General features: G+C 41.9%; 1 protein-coding gene across 11 annotated transcripts in view; it reads right to left on the reverse strand.

Moving 5' to 3' along the window:
- Positions 1 to 20778, reverse strand: part of cacna1g (calcium channel, voltage-dependent, T type, alpha 1G subunit) — a 367678-nt gene that overhangs the window by 235417 nt on the left and 111483 nt on the right. For all 11 annotated transcript variants that reach the window (XM_061709003.1, XM_061709001.1, XM_061709005.1 and 8 more), the window contains exon 4: positions 963 to 1096. In XM_061709003.1, the coding sequence (XP_061564987.1) occupies positions 963 to 1096 (134 nt within the window). The remainder of the gene's footprint in view (positions 1 to 962; positions 1097 to 20778) is intronic.

The raw sequence follows: 20778 nt of genomic DNA on the forward strand, positions 1-20778 counted from the left end.
AAAAACTAAAATGATAGTTTGACCCAAAGACTAGACTAAAACTAAAATTGAAACAAGCTGCCAAAAACGACACTACGTGATACTACATAATTTATAACCCAGCAAATTCATCGTCATATTCAGTGGAAACATCTCATCATCTTCAAACCTTGCTTTTAAGCCTATTTTATGACGGTGGATAATTTATTGAACTGCACACTCTGAGCCGTCTGTAACACTCAAACATTCCCACTCAGAAGAATGACACAAGTAGAGAGGGGAAGGGTAGCAAGAGTGACCATCGGCTGTGTCACCTTACGTATTTGTGCTGGTATTGAATCCATGTTTTGAAAAGAAAAACAAAACGATGACAGTACAGGAGAGACAGGAAATGTGTCATGTTCTGACTGATGGACAACAGAAGCTGTGGCAGAAGGATGGCATTAAAAACCAGCGGGGGAGGTGGTGTGATGAAAATGTCAGACCAAAACCAGCAGGCTGTTTTGTAACGTGTTTAATCAAATTAGTGTGTGTATCCGCGTGTTCGGTGATGTGTGTCAGTACATTTATGTATGTGCACACCGACAGCATAGCGGTGCGTTGCATGTGTTTGCAGAGAAACTGAACACACTGATTTGACTCTTTCCCCATCAGTCCTGACAGGCTCTGAGATTAAAGATTTAAAGAAGGTACGTCCTATCAATTTACAGGACTTTCTTGATCTAGATAAGAGCAAGGACTTCTCTTCCACTGCCGTTTGGTCGTCTGCCTGAATCCGTTGAAGTCAGTTACATTTAAGAAGCTCAAATCATCACTCGCACCTTTTATGTGTCTGATTCTGGGACTTCACTCCTAAATCCAGTCTGACGACACAGATCAGTTACAAACGCAATCTAATCCAAGCTTCCAGTTCTTTTTTTTTTTTTTGGTGGTCTTTTTCGCAGCGTTATGCCCGGCCATCTGTGTGTTCCTGTACAACTCACCCGGCTAACACGATGAAGAAGTCCAAGCGGTTCCACGTGTCTCCAAGGTAACACTTCTTGCCAAAAATCCCCAGGGCCACCATCTTGATCACCATCTCAACAGCAAAGAACGCAAAGATGAAGTCATCAAAGTCCTGCGTAGAGATAAAGATATTATTACTATGTATGTTAGGTATAAAGCCAGAGATATTTCAACATTACTGAACAAGTTTAACAATAAAAGGATCTGACAAAGCGAAATAGAAAAAATACCAGCATGAATTGTACAACACAAACCCAGTTCTGCTGATACATGCCGCCAATCTGTCGTTCTACTCTTCCCTTGATGTTCATTTAAACCCTTTAAACCATTTTTGTGTCAGGTTTCTGCTCTGAAGTTCCTTTTTTTTTTTTAATATTCATGTTGGGATTCCTCGCTGGTCTTTCCTGTTCAACCATTACGATCCAACTGCTGTGCTGTTAGAGGTTCAAAGATTTTTTTCTTTCTTTTCTTTTCTTTTACTTGATAGATTTCCAAAAAAAACTACTGTGGAAGCATGAAAATGAAATACATAAATTAAAATGAAAAATAAATTAAATGAAATAAAACGTTAACTTCAGGTCAGGCCTTTTATGTGAAATTAATTTCAACAAAAGGGCTCAGAGAGGACATCTTCCACCGAAGTCAGTGTTTATGGGTTTTTTTTAATTCTTTGATCAGAGGGATTGAACATGATGACGGGCTGAATCAAAACTCAAAGGCTTCCTCCTCAGCTAGAATCCTCCACCAAACTCAATGAATATTGGTCAAGTAATTTTCGAACATAAGTTTAATCACCATTCCAATCAGGTTTCTTTGATCTAAAACAAAAACAACTCCAAGATTGGAGTAAATCCTAAATTTACTGTAATTTATTCTTGGAGCAAAGCCCCAAGTTTCTGTCCTCACATCTAGAAGCTGGAATGCAACCCTGTTGTTTGCAGTGAGAACCCCGCAAAAAAGTTTACAAACTGTGCCACGCATGATTAAAGAGCAACAAAGGCATGCTGGGAGAATAACTAAGTCCAACTGCTGACAGATGTTAGGGCTCGAGATGCACGACTGGGAGTGTTGCGTGAAACGGAAGATCCGAGATGTTTCCCACCACGCTGAGCCCCGAATGACTGCAGTGCTCTCCTCTCCAACAGTCCATGTTTCATTGTCCGTTCTCTAAAGCAGAGATATTTGGGACTGTATGGAAAATGTTAATATTTAAATAAGAAAAACAGCAATTCTTACAGTTACTTTTTTAAATTAGATTGGTAATGTCATTTATCATTTCAGCCATGCAACACACTCTTTGACAAGACTAAAATGGCTGTAAATTAATAGTTTTTCTTTTTCAGGGTAGACTTTAAGGCAAAAATCATCAGTCGGTGTCCTCGATCCCAGAATGTCTTTAAAGTGTTCTGAGAACACTTTCAAGATGCGTTCTTGACAAGAAAAATAAAGTTTTCTTTCATTTCTAAGCATTTTCTGTATCACCTCAACAAAAAACTGATTCCTTAACAACAGTGATATCAATCTAATGTCTACCTGGTAACTTTGCTTGAGCGTGCACTTCAAAGAGAGACACTTTTTTTTCTACAAACATCTAGAACTTTGAACTCATGCACGTCACCAGGACCAGCGAGCCGGAGGCGTTCGCACGGCAGCTACTGGTGGAACCGCACATGGCAACACAGACTCTGTAATGGGGATATCGATTCCCAGAAAGCCACATGAGGCGTCAGTGGAGGGTGAAACATGCCGCGCGATCCCGCGGGACGTACAGCCGGCTTGATGTCCAGGCATCCAGAATCATCTGTGCGGACACAGACTTCTGAAGTTTCCCATCAAGAAGGGTATACAACCCAAAGGAATATGTGTGTCGCTCCATCTGGTCACTACGGTTCACTGGCTGTTTGTCCATGTGGAGACCAGAGAGGCCCGACGCGCTCGCTCTCTGCTGAGGGAAGAGACACCAGTGACCTGTGCTGAACGCGATGCTCACACGCTCACTAATTTCTGCCATTCACTGCACCAATCTAGTGACTGAATGATGATCAGAGTATTTCAACTCTTCTCTAAATACTTTTACAAACAAGCATCAAAATTAAATGAATATTGTAATTATTTGATCCGGCTGTTCAGGAAACCCTCCCTTAACTTGCGTGTGTGTTACAGATGACAAACTTTAATTCAAAACACCCCACATAAATAGAGACAACTGCATCTGCAAAAAAGATGCTGAAGTAAAAGAAAAATAGCAAATTTTTCGCGATCTTATTCTGTGTTTAACTTTGTTCCCTGTGTTTCTTTTCTTTAATTGTCTACACGTGTCTTCTTATTGCTCAAATCTGTCAGTCTTTCCTTTCGCCTCGTTTTCTTCGCGATGCCCTGCCTGTCTTTTGTGCTGCATGTTGAACAATTGTTTAAAAAAAAACTTTTTAGAACCAAGTCTCTTCTTTTCTCTCCAAAACGAGACGTGTCTCTGCTACCTTTATGTCTGTGCAGGACCTTGGTGGTATGATTAATATGCATGCGTCCCCACAATGTCTGCATTCACTGGGTACAGCCTACCATGGAGCTTTGAGGTCCATCACTAATCTCAAAGCTTTTCCTCGCCACTGTACTGCTTGGGTCTGATGGTCTTCTTTGTCTTCCCGTAGGCTTAGACACTGGCATATAATTATGTACAAAGCTATTCTTGGCGTTCTTCCATCCTATCTGCAGGGTTACACGCTCCCAAGGTTCATTTCTTTTAGCGGTTCCTAAAGTCTGAAGTCAGCTGGGGAAAGAGGCATTTTAATATGCTGCTCCCCACGCTTGGAATCAGCCCCAAACTCACTTAAACCTCACGGATCTGGTTTCACTATATGATTTTAAATATCATTTAAATATTCTACATTCATCCACTTCTGGCTGTGGATGTTATGACTGATAACCGTCAGTCATGATTACAATGACCTTTATAACCCTTGAAGGTCTGAAATGAATGGTCATTTTAGGCTTTTCTATCAGCAGTCTTTGATGATGTTGTTTTGTGGTGTTTTTGTAGATATTTTGTTTCAATAGTTGTTATTATATGTGTTTGTAACTCCTGCTCTTAACTACTGCCTGTCTTGGTCATCACGAAAAAAAGGAAAATAAGCAAGCAAGAGACCAAACAAAAGAAAAAGTAAATTAAGTATCGACACAAAGCATGAATGTTTTCCATTTTGCTGCCAAACAATTCAATTTTAGTCTATGCTATTAATATGATAATACTAATAATACTTGTAACAATTGTTGTTGTACTATTGCATTTAAGACTGTGTAGGTAATCAAAATCTAATCATGGTTTCAATTTTGGCTTCCAAAAATCACAAAAAAATTGTAATCAAGTAAAAACTATTTTGACACAGATTCTGTCTTGTGCTCTGAATAATACGAGCACTTCTTAGCTCGGTGAGTGATTCTTAAGTAGGATAGAAAAAAAGACCAAATTTAAGGTAGTAGGGTATTTGTTGGACTGAATCATTTTTATTTAAGATTTTTTGCGTAGCAACAACTGCTTCACTAAGACCGTTGCTTACGTTGTTTTTTTTATGTGAGTTGTGAGTTGGATATCAAGTAAACTGCCAAAAGAATTTGAAGAGGATGATAATTAGCAAAACCCTAACTGCAACTTAACCTCAGAAATCATGTGGAAGCATCGAGGGGGTACTTAGTATTACCCACAAGTTGTTGTTTTTTTGCTTTATTTTTCTAAAATAAATATTGGCACGTGTATACTGTTGTTAGTCTGATATTGTATGTACTAAAATCCATGTGGCTGTACTTAATTCGCTGCAAGAAACGTTTTTTTGGCACAGCATGTCCAAGAAGTGATTTCCCGGAGCCCGAACGTTGACAGTTGAGTGTTTGGTGTCTGTTTGGTGGCAGGTGACGTTCCTCCATGTTGGTTCCAAACAAACCAGTGGCGGTGCTGCTAGATATGGAAAAGCCTTTGCTTCCTGTGTACCAGACAGCGCCCGTAAAGGCGCTCCAGACGCACGCTGTTTATACCAGCGACTGTAAAAGCCTCGTGCCATAAACCGTGTGTATGGAATTAATTGCTATGAAGTAATGATTAATTAACGAAACGTAAGCACATCACACATATTCAAACAGTCACATTACGGCCCTCGTTCATTGACGGGCAGCCAGCACGTGTTTCGAAAGCACGGCACAGCTAGTTGAAATAAATCCCACAATGCAATGCGTTGCCTTTCATGTGGCAGCAGGGCGAGAGCGGGATGATATGTTAACAGTTTGTTATTGGAAGTTTAATGAGCGGGAACACTAACAGGCTTCCAACAGCTGCAGAAGAATGTGGAGATAAACAGAAACTGGATTTGATTTCATCATGTCATGACAACCCCTCCTTTTGACAGCAGTGCAGAAAAAGTAAAACGTCATCTCATCTTTTCGATTCCTATCTTCCTTATCTGCACTTCCACCCTCGTCTTACTGGACCAACATCTGCATGGGATTCCTTCTGCTGTGTATGTGAGCTACTGGCATTATTCTCCTCCTCCTCCTCCTCCTCCTCCTGTTCCTGCCATCTCCCTCATCTTTGTCTTATCCTCTTCTCCCACCCCCTCCCTCCTTCTGGCAGGGGAAGCCGTTTCGCTCCCCTATTACTGTGATTATGTCTCCCAGAGTGTCTTGCTGCGTGTGCAGCTGCAGCACGACTGTGGAGAATCATACGACGCATTTGTGTGTGTCGAGTTGGTATCGTTTTTTCATGCGTTTGGTTGCTCGGTGCCTTCAAACTTTCACTGCATGGCAGCCATTGAGCAATCAGACGTCTTCTTTTCCCTCCACAGTCCAACTCATTATCCCCCTGTGTTTGTGCAAATGCCTGTGGCGCTTTGTCTGACAACAACAGTAAACACACATGTAAGCCAGGAACATGCAGATGGACAACAGCGGGCTGCCAAACATGCTATGGAAGCAAACGTTGCACAGCCTCTCATCAGCTCCTGAATGTTCTTGTGTCCTAAGTGGATTTCATCACCGACGCTGAGTGCACTTAAAACTCCCTCCCATGACTCTTTTAGCTCACTTACACATCTTCAATTGTCAGATCAGTTATTAGACACGGTATGACATCAAGAGTGCTGTAGCCTAACCAGCCATCCTACTTATTTAATCATTTTTATCTTGGATTCAAAGAATGGATCTGGTTCCTCTGGATTTGTTTTTCCAGGGTGCAGGAACATCAGATGCAGGAGAATCTCCCTCTAGATGCCATCGGAGAGGCGAATGACAGTTGTCAGTTTATGCAGTCTGACTCCTAAGATTCACTGCAGAGATTAGTGCACCACCTTCTCCTGAATGCAGATCTCCTCACATTCTCTGCACATTTTTGCACCGTACATATCGCACATTTCACTCCACCCACCAAGAAGAAGCTACCTCAGTACTTCCTTCTTGTTGGAAGCCTTTACGTCTATATATTGTTGTCTGCATTTTCTTTTTACTGTACTTGTGTGTGTGTGGGTGTGTGTTTACGTTTGAATTGCACATTTGGTGTCTGGTGAAACGCAGTTTCGATCTGCTCTGGAATGCTTATTACATAGTGAAGTACACTTTGACTCTAAAGTAGATGAAATATCTCTCCAGCTTCGGCAGCAGGGTATTCCTGTTGTTTGCTTTCCATGTTACACAAAGTCTTTTTTAAAGTGATTGATCACAAAACAGATTGCCGTGGTTCAGGTGGTAGTCGATTGGCGGATGTATCCTCGGTCTCTTCTCGTGTCAGAGTGTCCTTAAGGAGGATGTTGACCCCCCCCCTAGGTGCTCAGTGGGGTATAAGAGTAAAAATCAAAGTGAAGCTCTAAATCAAGAGAGAAGTAAACAGTAAACAAGAAGGACCATAAAAAAGCACTTTGTAGAACCTGGATAGGGTTCTCTTTCTAACTCCGTTCGGTATCTCAGCCTATAGGAGAGCGCCTCTCATGCGGTCGAACTACGGAAGCTCCAATGACACTCCGTCTGTCAGAGACAGACCAATGACAGCAGTGACAGGAGAGCCCGCCCCTCTCTCTTATATTCTCACAGCGTCAGTGCACGGGTATTCTTCGCTTCTTCCCCGCGAGTGTTAACTACTAGCTCTCCTCAGTCAGCCCGACCAGAATCTGTCTCCTGCTGCAACTCTCAGTCGCCGAGCGCAGGACTTCGGCTCTGCCGTCGGCATTCGCTGAGGATTGCGTGTCATTACGTGATTTCAGATTGGTAGGTCGCCCTGTCAGTCTGCTATTTTTAGCCCAGGTGAAGCTTTTTCCCGGTGCCCGCAGCTTACACCTGCTAACTCGAGTAAGACCAGCTAGTTGCCCTTACCCCCTACCAGCCCGTCTGTCGAAGGGATAAGCTAACACGTCGAGGCGAGCTCATCCCGTCGGTCTAGCAGCTCACACCTGCTAACTCAAGTTTAAGACCGGCTAGTAGCCTTTACCCCCTACTAGCCCGTCTGTCGAGGGGATAAGCTAACGCGTTGAGGCGAGCTCATCCCTTCCGTTCTAGCAGTTTACACCTGCTAGCTCCATCCCGACACGTTCACCACCGGGAGCCCCGTCGAGGCGCCTTTTTTCCCCGGTCTCATGGCGACAGACTCGGGCACGAGTGCCGGGAAAACTCCTGACTCTTCATCCCGCCCTTGCCCGGCGGCATGTGGCTCTTACATCTCGGGCAGAGACGGTCACCATCTCTGCATTGCGCGCATGGGAGTGGCCCACGCTAAAAATGCTCTCGCTAACCCAGAGTCGTGCATGCTCCGGTATGCCGGCTAAAACCCTGGAGAGGAGAGCGCGTTGCCGCCGCTCCTAACTCCGACCCCCCCCTCCCTTCACTGAGTGGCGCGGGGCCGGATGACAAGCCTCCAGCGCCGGGATGGGGTGACATTATGGACTCGTCCGACCTCCAGCTGCGCACCCAGCTCGAGCAGGAAGTGCCTATGGGCAGAGCAGCCGACGTGGACGACGACGCTGTATCTCAGTACACTCCCCTCCTTGCAGTACCCGAGGAAGAAGCATGCTTAAGAATACCCGTGCACTGAAGCTGTGAGAATATAAGGGAGAGCGGCGGGCTCTCCTGTCACTGCTGTCATTGGTCTGTCTCCGACAGACGGAGTGTCATTGGAGCTTCCGTAGTTCGACCACATGAGAGGCGCTCTCCTATAGGCTGAGATACCGAACAGAGTTATCAGAGAACCGGGGTTACGTAAGTAACCTAACGTTAACTGGGTTCTATGTAAGCGCAAGAGCAGACCAAAACATACCTGCAAGGTATGCAAACGTTTGGTTTCCCAGCATTTTATCATCATTCAGCAGCAAGAAAGAAAGAAAGAAAACACATAAACCATGTGGAATTTTATTTCTGTATTTTTAGCTGAGAGGATTCTTTATATATGGAGGTGAAGTCACTTTACAACACTATTGGAGATTTCCTCTTGTTCGGGCTTCTCGTTTTCCCATCTACTTTTTTGAGGCTCTTAGACTGTACTCTGGATTGAAATAGTCTCACGAACTGAGCAATTGTTGCAATAGATGACCGGGACGGGAGTCCAAAGTAACATTCGCTGTTGTTTTTTTTTCCAGTGGCAGGGACTGGAGACAATGAAAGCTGGACTATAATTCCAAAAAGTAAATAAATATGAATTCAAATGAAATTTAAACTGATAATTTTGAACTGCAAACTCTGCAAACTGTGTCAGCCGAGGCTGAAAAACTTGAATTCATTTTTCATGTCTTTTAAAGTCCAGTGAGTGCAGCAAGATCCTAAATTGTCTTTCAGGGAATCATGTTCTTCCTGCATCCTCTGAACATATGGAGACCCTGAATGCAGTTGGGAAAATAGAGATTTCGCACAGCTAAAGATTGTTTACTTTCAATCAGTTTTTTGTTGTTTTTTTTAAGAAAAAAGCAACTTTAAGATCGACTCGTAAAAATCAACATTCAGTTTTCATGGAAAACTGAATGTTTGCCCAGATACTTCTTGTTTTGCACGGCTCCTAATTTCCCCGATTCTCTCCAACAAAGGCTGAGAATTTGAGACATAAAGCCGCAAAAGCCACACTAATTAAAAGCATGAAGTTAGAATAAACTTGAACCATCCCACAAGACTCAGTATTGGGATTTATTCTGCTCAGCTTGGATTGTATGCTTGCATAACACTCATAAAATTCAGACCTCAGCATAAGTCTAGCAGCCTTTTAAAGCAGACCATTTCCAGGTGACACTGGGGAAAAAAACTTAATCAAAAGTTCAGCGGGGGTTTATGCAACTTTTCTGGGTTTTCTTCAGTCCGAATGTGAAACTATTTTTTGGGATCCCAGGGGTCGGTCAAGTAGTGTGTATCTTCTTCCCTGGTCTGGCAGCAAAATCAGTGTTTTTGCCTGGTTATAGTCTCCTTTGTCTGTTCAACCACAGTGCCTTTCATGGCTAAAGCTCGAAACGAACTCTGAATTTATGCTTCACCAGCAGCTGCCAGCAATGTGAGCACATTACTTGCTCTCCAGGAGAGGATTTTTCACAGGCGAGGCCCACGACGCACAGCAAACACACAGGCGGTCCAACACTTTTACCTTCTTGAATCTTAGTTCTTTCCAGAGTTCATGGTTGGACAGATCCTTTTTGGACCAAAAAAAGAAAATAAAAAATGTAAAGCTTTTGTTTCAACTCATCAATGAATATTCATCTCAAAAAACAACTAATGGAGTCTGAATCAATTCCAAACAAATTCTGTATCTTTTGATGACTAGTGAGATCTTTACATCAGTGAAGGGCATCTGGACAACAGACTGTATGAAAAATTTAAATAACTATGGAGTCACAGGTTTCCTGAGGACTCTGGTTGAAGCCTCTTTCTCTGCTTGACGCCACGTTGGTAGAAACTGACACTGCCTAAACCCTATTCATCCAAAGTAGCTCAATTACCACAAAGTAAACGTGGTCTACGCTCCTCTGTCAACTCGAACGCAAAAGAAATGGCGAGAAGCTGTTTACTTCTTGAAGTTCTGCGTTGGGATCTAAGCGCACAAAGCAATTCACTGCACAAACGCTCTGGAGTTTTGGAGTGTCGGACAGATCTTTCATGGACTCGAGAACCTCAGCGGTTTCCGGTTTCATTTTTCTAAGATGGTCTGTGTCGCGTCGACGCGTAGTCAAGAACATTTTGGCCGTGCACCTTGGATAACGTAGAGGTTCTACAGAGGGAGTTCGCTTTGACGACGGGCCTCTGCGACGTGATGCCGTCGATTTCATGGAGAAGCATAAATCAGGCCTCAACTATTTCAGCTTGGCTTCAATAACTCATGCTAGCCCATGATGCTAACTAATTTCATCTTTCATTAAATCTGTCCATTCATCTTAATTTCTGTTGTCACTACAGAAATTACATTTGAAATGAGCACTGTTAGGGCTAACGCTTGAACTGGGGCAGCCAGGACCACCAGGACCCTCGACAAGCCAACACGTACGTAACTGACCAAGACCTTTGTTAGCCAGTCTGACTCAGCGAGACTGAGGTCACTGCAAGTGCCCATCAATCTAGAGGCCGTTCACCACTTATCCGGTAGCAGTTGTTGAATATGGATAGTACCCAGTTTTTGTTTAGCTAAGCTTCAACCTTGAACCCTTCTGCCAACCAACACACAAATGTGGTGGTCAGGTAGACCAATTATCAGGACAATTAAACATATTGTCTTTGAAAGATTTTGGCCCGTTAGGTCTTCACTCTTAACTCGGTAGTCAAGTCAAGACAGAGCTAATCGCGAAGTGGCTGTGGTGCTGACAGCTAACCATTTACCATTGACAGCTATCAACTGAAAGACTCCACTCTTTATCATGAGTGTATTTACCCAATGAGGACAAAATTCATCCCCCTAGTGTTAACTATAGAGACCTAAACCTCGCTGGAAACTCGTTAGTTAGGTGTTTACTTTCTGGCTAGAAGTCAGCTGGAGTCAACTCCTACTGGTCAGTTGAGGAACGGAAAGTTTCTTCACTTCCTGGTGAAGAAAATTGCAAGCCAGATGTTGGCTTGTTGAGTAACGCTGGCAAAAATCCATTGATCTGAACAGATAGATGTGTAAACTCTTTTTTGGTTAGTAGTTGAACCAGGTGGCATCAGGTATGTGAAAACATTTATCTGCCCCCTCTACCAAAAATAAACCTCAGCCACTATGTATGCTAATTTTGCCTGTCATCTGTCTGAATGCCATTCTCACTGGGGTCAGGTGCTTTCATCACACGCACGCATACATGCTAATGCATGCAGGCGGGCCGGCAGATAGCCATACGTCCCGAGGAAGTATCCCTGATGTGGCGAGGACAATAGGGCAGGCTAACGGTGATCTGCCAGTCATCTGAGATCGCCTCCTCGCAGGTGGAGGGAGATAATATTGTGAACTCAATCACCACCATTTACGGACTCAAGCTGACGTTTCCTCTTCCTGAAGGCGCATGTGTGACAAATTTGTTTTCATACAGGCCTGCAAGCTCCTGCAGAGGTCCTATATAACAGGGTCGTGCTCCAATCAAGTCTTCAAATTCTATTGGCATAGATCTGATTAGCTTTCCACAGACATCACATTGAACCGTCGCTTGCAGGGCTGAAGGAGTTGAGACTGACTGCTGTACTGTTGAGACAAGAAAGGCCTCTGATGAAATGTGTCTGTCTGCAGTCAAAAGAAGAAGAAAAAAAGAAAGACTTTCCTTGACATTAAAGCTACTACTGAGTAAGAGTTTGGCTTGTCTTTCAAATGACTCCTTGGGCCAAATCATCACTTATCCCTTATTTTTCCACTCTGAGCTAAAGTGCTCACTGATGTATTTTCTTCTGTATCTAACACTTTATCAGAGGTCTTTTTGCCTAAGTAGAAAAGCCTTTAGAGAAGAGGCTGTGATAGGGATGATGGTTCTGTTTTTGGCTCTATCTGTGTTCGTAAAGACTTTCAATAGTTATGTGAAATGGTTAGGACTCCTCTCTTTTAATCTGGTGGTTTTGGGGAAATACTAAGTACCCCCTTGCTATAATGGGATACAGAGTTATAACCCGCAGCTAGGTGCTGGTAATCGTAAACCTTTAATGAACGGATCATGAAAAATGTGCATACCTCTATAAAAGCAGGTGTTTCAGTAGTTTTCTAGCGTGAAGGATTTAGATGTATGTTAACACAATACCAAAAGGGAAAGACATAAGCAAAAGATGTAATTGGTCTAAGAGAAGCAACTGCTGCTGTTGCACATTAATGTAAATGTAAATGTACTTTATTTATATAGCACCTTACATCAACCTGAAGGTGAACCAAAGTGCTTTACATAACATACAACAAAATAAAACAAGAATAAAACATATGAACATATAAAAAACATCAAGTATAAAAAAGTGTCACCACACTACTGGGTATTAAAAGCCACCCTGAATAAATAAGTTTTAATTTTAGATTTAAAAAGGCCAAGGTCAGAGATGGTGCGTAATTCACAGGGGAGCTTATTCCAGAGCCTGGGGCAACTGAAAAGGCTCGGTCACCCCAGCGCTTCTGCTTTGACCTGGGCACTTCCAACAAACGTTGGTTGGAGGATCTCAGAGCTCTACCAGGCTCACGCACCGTTAAAATCTCTGATAAATAAGGAGGGGCAAGGCCGTTAAGAGCTTTAAAAACAAACATTAAAAGTTTAAAATCAACTCTAAAACGAACAGGCAGCCAGTGAAGGGAATAGAGGACCGGGGTGATGTGCTCTCGTCTGGGTGTGTTCGTTAAAAGACGGGCTGCTGCATTTTGTACCAGCTGAAGACGGCTAAAAGAGGATTGGGCAATGCCAACATAAAGTGCATTACAGTAGTCCAATCTGGAGCTGACTAGAGCGTGGATAGCTCTCTCCATATCGTGACGGCTCAAAAATGTTTTTACTTTGGCTAAAAGACGCAACTGATAAAAACTTGTCTTCACAACATTGTCCACTTGTCGGTCAAATTTTAAAAAGCTATCAAAAATAACTCCCAGGTTCCTAACTTTGGGACTAAAAGATCCGGACAAAGCGCCAAAGTGTGGAAACGTGGAAACGGTACATAAAACAATCCAGAGTTCAATGGTCTTTGCTGAAAAACATTATTCACGAATTGAAAAAGAAAATCAAGACAGTGGCCAATGTTTCTTGAAGAGAAAGCTGCTTCTGTCTGAGAAGACCATGGAAACATGACTGAGGTTCACAAAACAGAAACTTAAACCACGAGACTTCTGGAACAGACTCCTAGACGGATAAGGCTAAAAAGTTGTTTCGCCTTAATGATGATCAATATGACCTCAAATCAATATCATGATGAGTTGAAATTTTACCTTACGAACAATTATTTTAGTTTAGTTCTTTAATTGTCCCCTATTTAATCACCTTTTTGCTTGTTTTTGTTGTAAAAGTGCTCAACGATAAAAATTGTGATTTTATTTCATTTTTCCAGCTATAGATTACAAATCATAGTGATTTTAAAATAAATGAAGGGATATGCACGGATGAACCATTTATGATCTTTTATTGAAGACGTCCAGCAGCTGAAGCTGAATCACCCAATGCTTAGAATGAGAGGATCTTATGTGGAACTTCACATTTTAGTTTTGATGCAAGTTAATTTTAATTAATTTTAAATTTCCACTAAACATATATTTACACGGCACCAAAGATTGGCAACGATGGTTTGTAGTGCATGACATGGTGAGTAGGGGGCGATGCCAGAAACAGCCCTTTACAAAACTTAAGTAATGTCAGTTATACCGAGTGGTTTTTTGACTAATATTCTACAAATTGGCCAGCTGTACCTCAGACCCACTGGGTTTTGGGATGATGATTAGGAGTAATTTCACAACCACAGGACCTGGGTACTGAAGCCTTCCAGAGGATTCTGAAGGGGAATGTGAGGCCAACTATCCAGCTGTTAAAGCTTGGTCAAGCTGGGTTGTGAAACCAGACAATGATCCCAAATACACTGGAAAATCTCAAAATCTCAGAAAAAAAAGTCAAGGGTTTGATAATGCCAAGTCAAATTCTAGATTTCAGCTCAATTCAAATGTTATGACAAGATCTTAGAGCACAATTGCCCATAAACCTCAAAGAACTGAAGCAATGTGGGAAAGAAAAAAGGACAGAAATTCCTCCTCAGCAGTGTGAGAGACTGATAATGGCTTACAGACAACAACCATTTCAAGTCACTGCTAAAGGTGGATCTGCGGGTCAGTGAATGACGGCGGTCCATCATTCATTCAGTAATAAGTCTATCACCATTTCTGATTCCAATTTTTTAGTTCTCATATGATTTGTCTTCTTAAAGAGGTTTCAGGGAAGCTTTGCTTGTCTAAATCGATTAGGTCTCAGGACAAAGGATGTCACATGCTGCACACATTTTAAAGCCCATTAAGGGATTTGCAGCACTGCAGCCGTGGAGCTGAAAACAAGTGAAATCGAAAAGATCTTTGAGCATCATTAAATCCAATATAAACAAAGCGTCAGTGCAACGGTACCGCCGATATGAGGAGCGGTCTTTCTTCGTTCCCTGCAGCACACACTGTGATCATTTCAGCAGACAGGGTGTCAGGAGATGAGAGCTCATTTAGTCTGCATCTGAGAGGAAAGTCCTGGAGAAGCCGCGCTTAGCTCCCTCATTAGCCCCAAGGTCTGCGCTCCGCACAGCCATGATCTCAGAGCTCAGGAGGCACCACTAATGTAATGCTAAGCAGCGCTTTAGCATTTGTACAAAATGTAATTCTATGCAAAATGTCGGGAGAAAATGCTTCAGCATTGAAAGAAAAAAAAATATAAAGCATAATTTCTAAACTAGTAGCTGAGCTCGGCATTGGCTGGGTTTTTACATCATATACACTGAATTTCTTTGGGTGCAGTTCCCAAGGTGGTGTTGTTGGACCTCGGTCCTTACGAAAATACATATGTGTGTGTCGACACATCTGTAAGGATAAGGGAGCGGACCACCTATTGTCTTGGTCATAAAAATGTGTTTAGTCTTAAGTCTGAGTAAAGGTACAGTTCGTGCTCTACTGGACCTGTGCAGGATTCAGATTTATGCACCAATAAGAAAGCCCTTCTCCTCTTTTACGAGGTCCAAGCGTCCATTACATCTCAAGAGATGGTTAAGTGCATCTTTGATGAATCAAATCAAGAGATAACCGTGCCGTTTATCCATCTGACATCCATCTCATAGTCCGTGTGTCAGGTTTTGTTCGATAAACCTCTGTATTCCTCATTTTTTCGTCTGTCTGTTGTGCGCAGGGCTTCGATATGGAAGTAATAATAAATGAGCCAAAAAAAAGTATCTAGAGCATAAAAATATTTTACAAAGGCCAAAAGGAAAAAAATGTCCTTTTAGTGCTAAATTCACTGAACACTGCAATGCAGCAAAAAGATAATGTTTTAATCCTTTATCACCACAGCCTGCGTGGCTAAAAAAAACCTGATTGGTTGTAGAGCTACAGCAAGTTTCCCACATGCACATTATCCACAGTGACACTTTGAAAAGATATTATGAGAATTTTTTTACTCATCTATATATAAAAAAAAAAAACAGCAGATTGCGACCTTTTTCTTTGAGGATCTAAGTGAATCATGTTCTCCTGTTTGGAGTTTTTTTTTTATGTTGTTTAAAACAAAAACAAACTAAACCCTGGCAAAACAGAGCCTGGTGGCCTTTGCTGTGAGCTTGCTGGATGAAAGACAACTTTGATAAAAGAAACATGACAGCGGGCTTGCAGTGTGGACTAAATGTTTGGAGGGAAAATTGTTTCTGTCTGCTGAGACAAAAATCTGCTTCTCTGGACAGAACTCCCAGCGTACATCTGACAAACAGCCGCTCATCGTCTGGCTGATTCCACCATCTTCCACAGTGAGGCATGGTGGTGGCAGTATCATGCTGTGGGGATGTTTTCTTGGCACCAATATTCCTTTGACATCAATAAATCATAGAAAAAATTAAATAAACTTAGAGGGCTGAATAAAGTTGAAATGCAGTAACTAGGCCACCTAACGGAAGAATGCTCCATCACTTCCATCACTCACTGATTGTTTAAGACTATTTGAGCTCCTGTATGAGCAACCAGAGTGGTCAGATTAGAATCATCTGTATAAGGCCAGATTGAAATCACCTTGGAAACCAGCACGCTACATGGTTTCTACGTGATTTAAGTCCACTGTGATAAAAACCTGATTTCTCATGGCGTTTTTGCTGTTCAGATCGTCAACGACAACAAACCTATCTGGATACAATCTGGATGTGCTAAAGATCAGATGTGCCTCCGGATGGCAGCAGCCAGATATAGTGACATCCTTCTTCATGGTGTTCGAACCCTGAGACTGGGCCAGAAAAACCGTGTCCAGGAGAATTTAATCCAGACTGCGCTGGAATGACTTTGGGCCACCTGAAGTGTCCCTTCGTCATCATAAACTAAACTTTTCAGTGGTTATGTGGGGAGGCTTGACATTTTTCCTCATCGGTTTGACATAGTTTGATAGGGATCTGCAGGAGGAATGGGATGAACGGCTCAAACCCATCCGTGCAGGCAGAACTATAAAATTCTATTTGTCTTCAAAGCTTCAACGAACAACAGAATTACGAGTACGGTATATCTATTGCTTGTTTGTTTTTAATTTCCTGCACTGTTTGAGGCAAATGAGCAGCATCAGTGAACAGCGAAGATGGCCTCGTAATAGCCTCAGATGATTGCAACATAGCGATCCGCTGATGGCTATTGAGCAACTTTGAGTTGTTTTATTTCAACGGTAATGCACCTGAAGAAGCTGCAGTGTCGGGTCAAACCTTCCATATGAGAAAAAAACATGAGACGTGAGGAGGGACTGCAGCAGTGTGCCAGGAACGTGGAAGTGGGAAAAAAAAGAAAAAGATGGACCTGCATGGTGAGAAAGCTGGTGAAGTAGTGAGTCCCGATGTGTGAGAGGGATCAAACACAGAGCTGAACACACGAGCGCGCAGGTCACGCGTCTTTACAATCTCACGAGACGACGGGGAGATTAAAATGGAGGAAGCCAGGAATTAATAACGATGCATTTGTGCGCTGCATGTTCATCGGGACTCCGCAGAGGAGACCCAGTGAATTAAATCACATCTCATATCCTGGAGCAGAGGAGAGGCAGTGAGTGGATTGGCCCGGGCTACCCTGGCAACGGCAGACTCCTCGTGTTTCTTTTATTGTCTCGGCACATTCCGTTCTCCATATTCACCTGTCACGTTCTCTCTTCTTCTGTCCGTTCTTCCCGGTCCTTTCCTTGATCCCCTTTTACATTTCTGTCTTCTCTTTGCTTGCATTTAACACATTCTTCTGCTGTTCTCTCTTTTCAGTCCTCTGCTATCATCTTCTCTTTTCCCTCTTTCAACTGATGAGTTGACGTTGCCCTTGTTTCCATTTTTTCTTGTTTTTCTCTCGTCCCTTCCCTGAATGTTCCCATCTCCTTCCTATGTTTGCTTTTTTTAGTTTTGCATTTCCTTACAGACTCCCTACCTTCTATCATTTATTTTCTTTTTTTTCTGCAATTGGCTTTTTCTTCATTTAACATCCTCTCTCTGTCCATTTTGTTGTTGTTTGGCTTCATTTCTACCCTCAACTTCTGTCGTGTTTTTCTTTGTCATGTTTCTTGTCCCTATTATATTTTTTAGTAATTTGTTGTCTGTACAGATATGAGCTGCTTCTGTAAAACTCATCTCAATGTCTTGATAACAATGAAATCATAAGAACAGCATCAACATCTAAGGTCTTTATCCCAACGCCATAAGATACATGTATCTACAACACTTTTGGGAAAACTGTGTCAAACCTGTGTGATATTAAGTTAAGTGAGGGAACCATTTAAAACGTATAAAAATCATCACAGGTCACTCATTTGGGAATAAAACAGCTGACTCCACTGAATCAGTGCACAAGAAAATAGGATGATCCCATATCCACTGAGCGGTTCGGTACGGTCCAGTCGATTCAGGTGAGTGTTTGCACTGCAAGTGGGACGGCCACAGCCCATGAGGGGTGAGTACCTAGCGTGATGTCATAGTAGTCTGAAGACAACAAAATCGATGCTATAGAGACGCTACCAACAGCAACAATGGAGGTCATCCAGCAGCTTGTTTTGTTACGCTTGGCTTTTGGTACTTTGTCTGTACAATCCATGCCACCATATTTTGCGCAAAGTGTTTCATGCTTGCTTTTGTTGTGGGTAGAGATGTTTTCTGTGCGCCAGTCAACGGATTGTATCACGTGACGCCAGTAGCTCCACCCTTACAGTACCATGCCAAAACAGGTATGGTATGGTTAAGTTTCATGGGACCATTTTATAATGGAAACAGACAAAATACAGTACCGGACCGTAGCGGACCATACTGAACCGCTCAGTGGAAACGGGGCTCTGTAAAACCACTTTAATGGCAAGTTATTCCTTCCCTCAACAAGATCAACAAGATTGAAAAATGCTGATCTCTTTCATTGGATCCCACTGCTTAAATCCGTGATCCGGCTCCTCCATTAGAATCTGTCAGGTTAAAGGAGGTCCACCAAATGATGCAAATGATGCACAAGATGTTGCAGTTTAAGATCAGATAATGCAAATACAGGGGGCTTCAAAAGCCACCTCTGTTGGAAAATAATGTTGCCGTAGCTTTCTCTAAAGCTTGGTGGACCCAAACGTGCAGACATGACTCCAGTGCATCTTGGATGCTTAGCGTCCTGCTTCATGATCTGCATTGCAAACAGGGATTTTGCACATGTCCCCCGTCATTCTGCATTTGAGGGTTCAGGTGTGTAAATGATGTCTCCGTGATCTGCGTCTGCGTGTTCCCTTCATGTTCATACCAACCTTTCAGTTGCTTGTATATGTCTTATTAAATAAAGATCAAAGAAGACAAGCGAGTGCCAGTGAATAATGCTGTCATGTTGTTTTGCATACGCGAGCAAATGAGTTTTCAATCAATAGACAGATATATGATGGCATATTAGGGACAGCTTGAAACAAAACTCATTCATGCTGGGGGTAGGGGAATACAATTGTGAGAGAAAAAGATGCCAGATTAAAAAGTAGTGCAAGTTGTACTTTGTGGTAAAGGAAGCCAACCTTAAATGCCTTAAAACATGGCTGCATTGTTCCCGCGACGATGTCATACATGAAAGATATGAAGAAATAAAGTAACTATTGGTTTTGGTTAGTGTCGCAGGACGGGCCTAGAAGAAGAACCACATGCTGAATACCTGAAAGCGCGCTCTTCTCAGCCAACATTCGGCCAACATTCGCAGAATGTGAAATATTTTGGCAGGTAAATTGACTTGCTTGTATCTCAGCAAAGATTTATCTGTGAAAGAAAAGAGTACGAATTTTCTCTAAATGTATGACTTTCTAGCAACTTTCTAGCATTTGTGAGTTTAGTAATTCAGAACTTCTGAATTCCAAGTGGCAGAAGTTCTTCGTCTCCAGAGTCTCGATATTTAAGTCTCAAAAGTCAGAATCTTTGAGTTTTTTTAAAGAAATGTCTAAAGTTTGAATTCTTGAGTCTCTGGAGTCACAATGTCTGCATATCTAAAGTTGGAAATTCATGTTTTACAGTCAAATACAATGAGCCCTTAAAGTCAGAATTCCCTAGCTTAGAAAATCAGAACTTTTAAGTTTCTAAAGTCAGATTTCTATGTTTCTGAAGTCTGATTGCTTAGTTTGTAATCTTAAATTTCCTGAGTTACAATAAAGTTGCAATAAAGTTTCTAGATTTCTAAAGTCATTATTTTTTACCATAGTTAACAAATTTTTGAGTCTTTAACGTCAGAATTTTGAGATTCTAACATCACATTTTCCGAATTTCTACATTTTCTATGTAATTGACTTAAAGGGGACCTATTATGGCATCTAATACCTATTTTAAACAGGCATGAATGTCTTAAAAACAAGCTTTTGATTGTTTTTGCTAAATAAATTACAAATTCAGCCTCTGAGCCATGTCTTTATCATCCCATTCTCTAACCTCATTATCTATGCAGGATTCTGAGTGGGCGTGGAGGCTATGATAATGAGGCTCTGTGCTGATTGGCTGCCTGAATGACGCCATACACCGCTACGCCCGTAGCGGTGTATCTGCGCCCGTAACGACGGGAGCAGAATCTGAACGGCTCGTAGAAGCCACATCACACTGGATGGATCATCCGGGCGGCTGTACAGACACTGCATAATTTGGTTGCTTTACTCCTCCTCTGAGTTGGCAGGCTGAGGGGAGACCACTTTATGTTAAAGCAACAAAAAACATGTTTTACATACACCTTTAAGTATGATTTTTCTTTTTTGGCTGCTGAGTTTTTACGGTCAATATTTTTGACCTTAGAAATTCAGAACTTATACATTTCTACAATCAGAATTTCTAAGTTCAGAAACTCAGAATTGTTTAGTTTCTAAAGTCTGAATTTCTGAATTGAGAAGCTCCAACTAATTAATTTTTGAGTTTCTAAAACAAATTCTAAAGTTAGAACTCTCGAGTCTCTGAAATCACAGTTTCTGGGTGTCTATAGCGACTATTTTTTAAGTTTAAAAACTCAATGTCTGAATTTCTATTGTCATAATTTTTGTGTTTAGAAACTAAAATTTGAATTCTTGAATCTCAGAGTCTCTAAAGTCAGACTGTGAGACTTTAATATCAGACTTTTTCTGGTTTCTAAAGTCATGCATGCACCCAATAGCATGATCAAATTATACTTTTCAATTACTTTTAATAACATGAAAGTAGTCTCAATTTTATTTACCCAAAAATGATCAT

The sequence above is a fragment of the Cololabis saira genome, chromosome 19, assembly GCF_033807715.1.
Source record: "Cololabis saira isolate AMF1-May2022 chromosome 19, fColSai1.1, whole genome shotgun sequence".
Classification (NCBI taxonomy): Eukaryota; Metazoa; Chordata; class Actinopteri; order Beloniformes; family Belonidae; genus Cololabis; species Cololabis saira.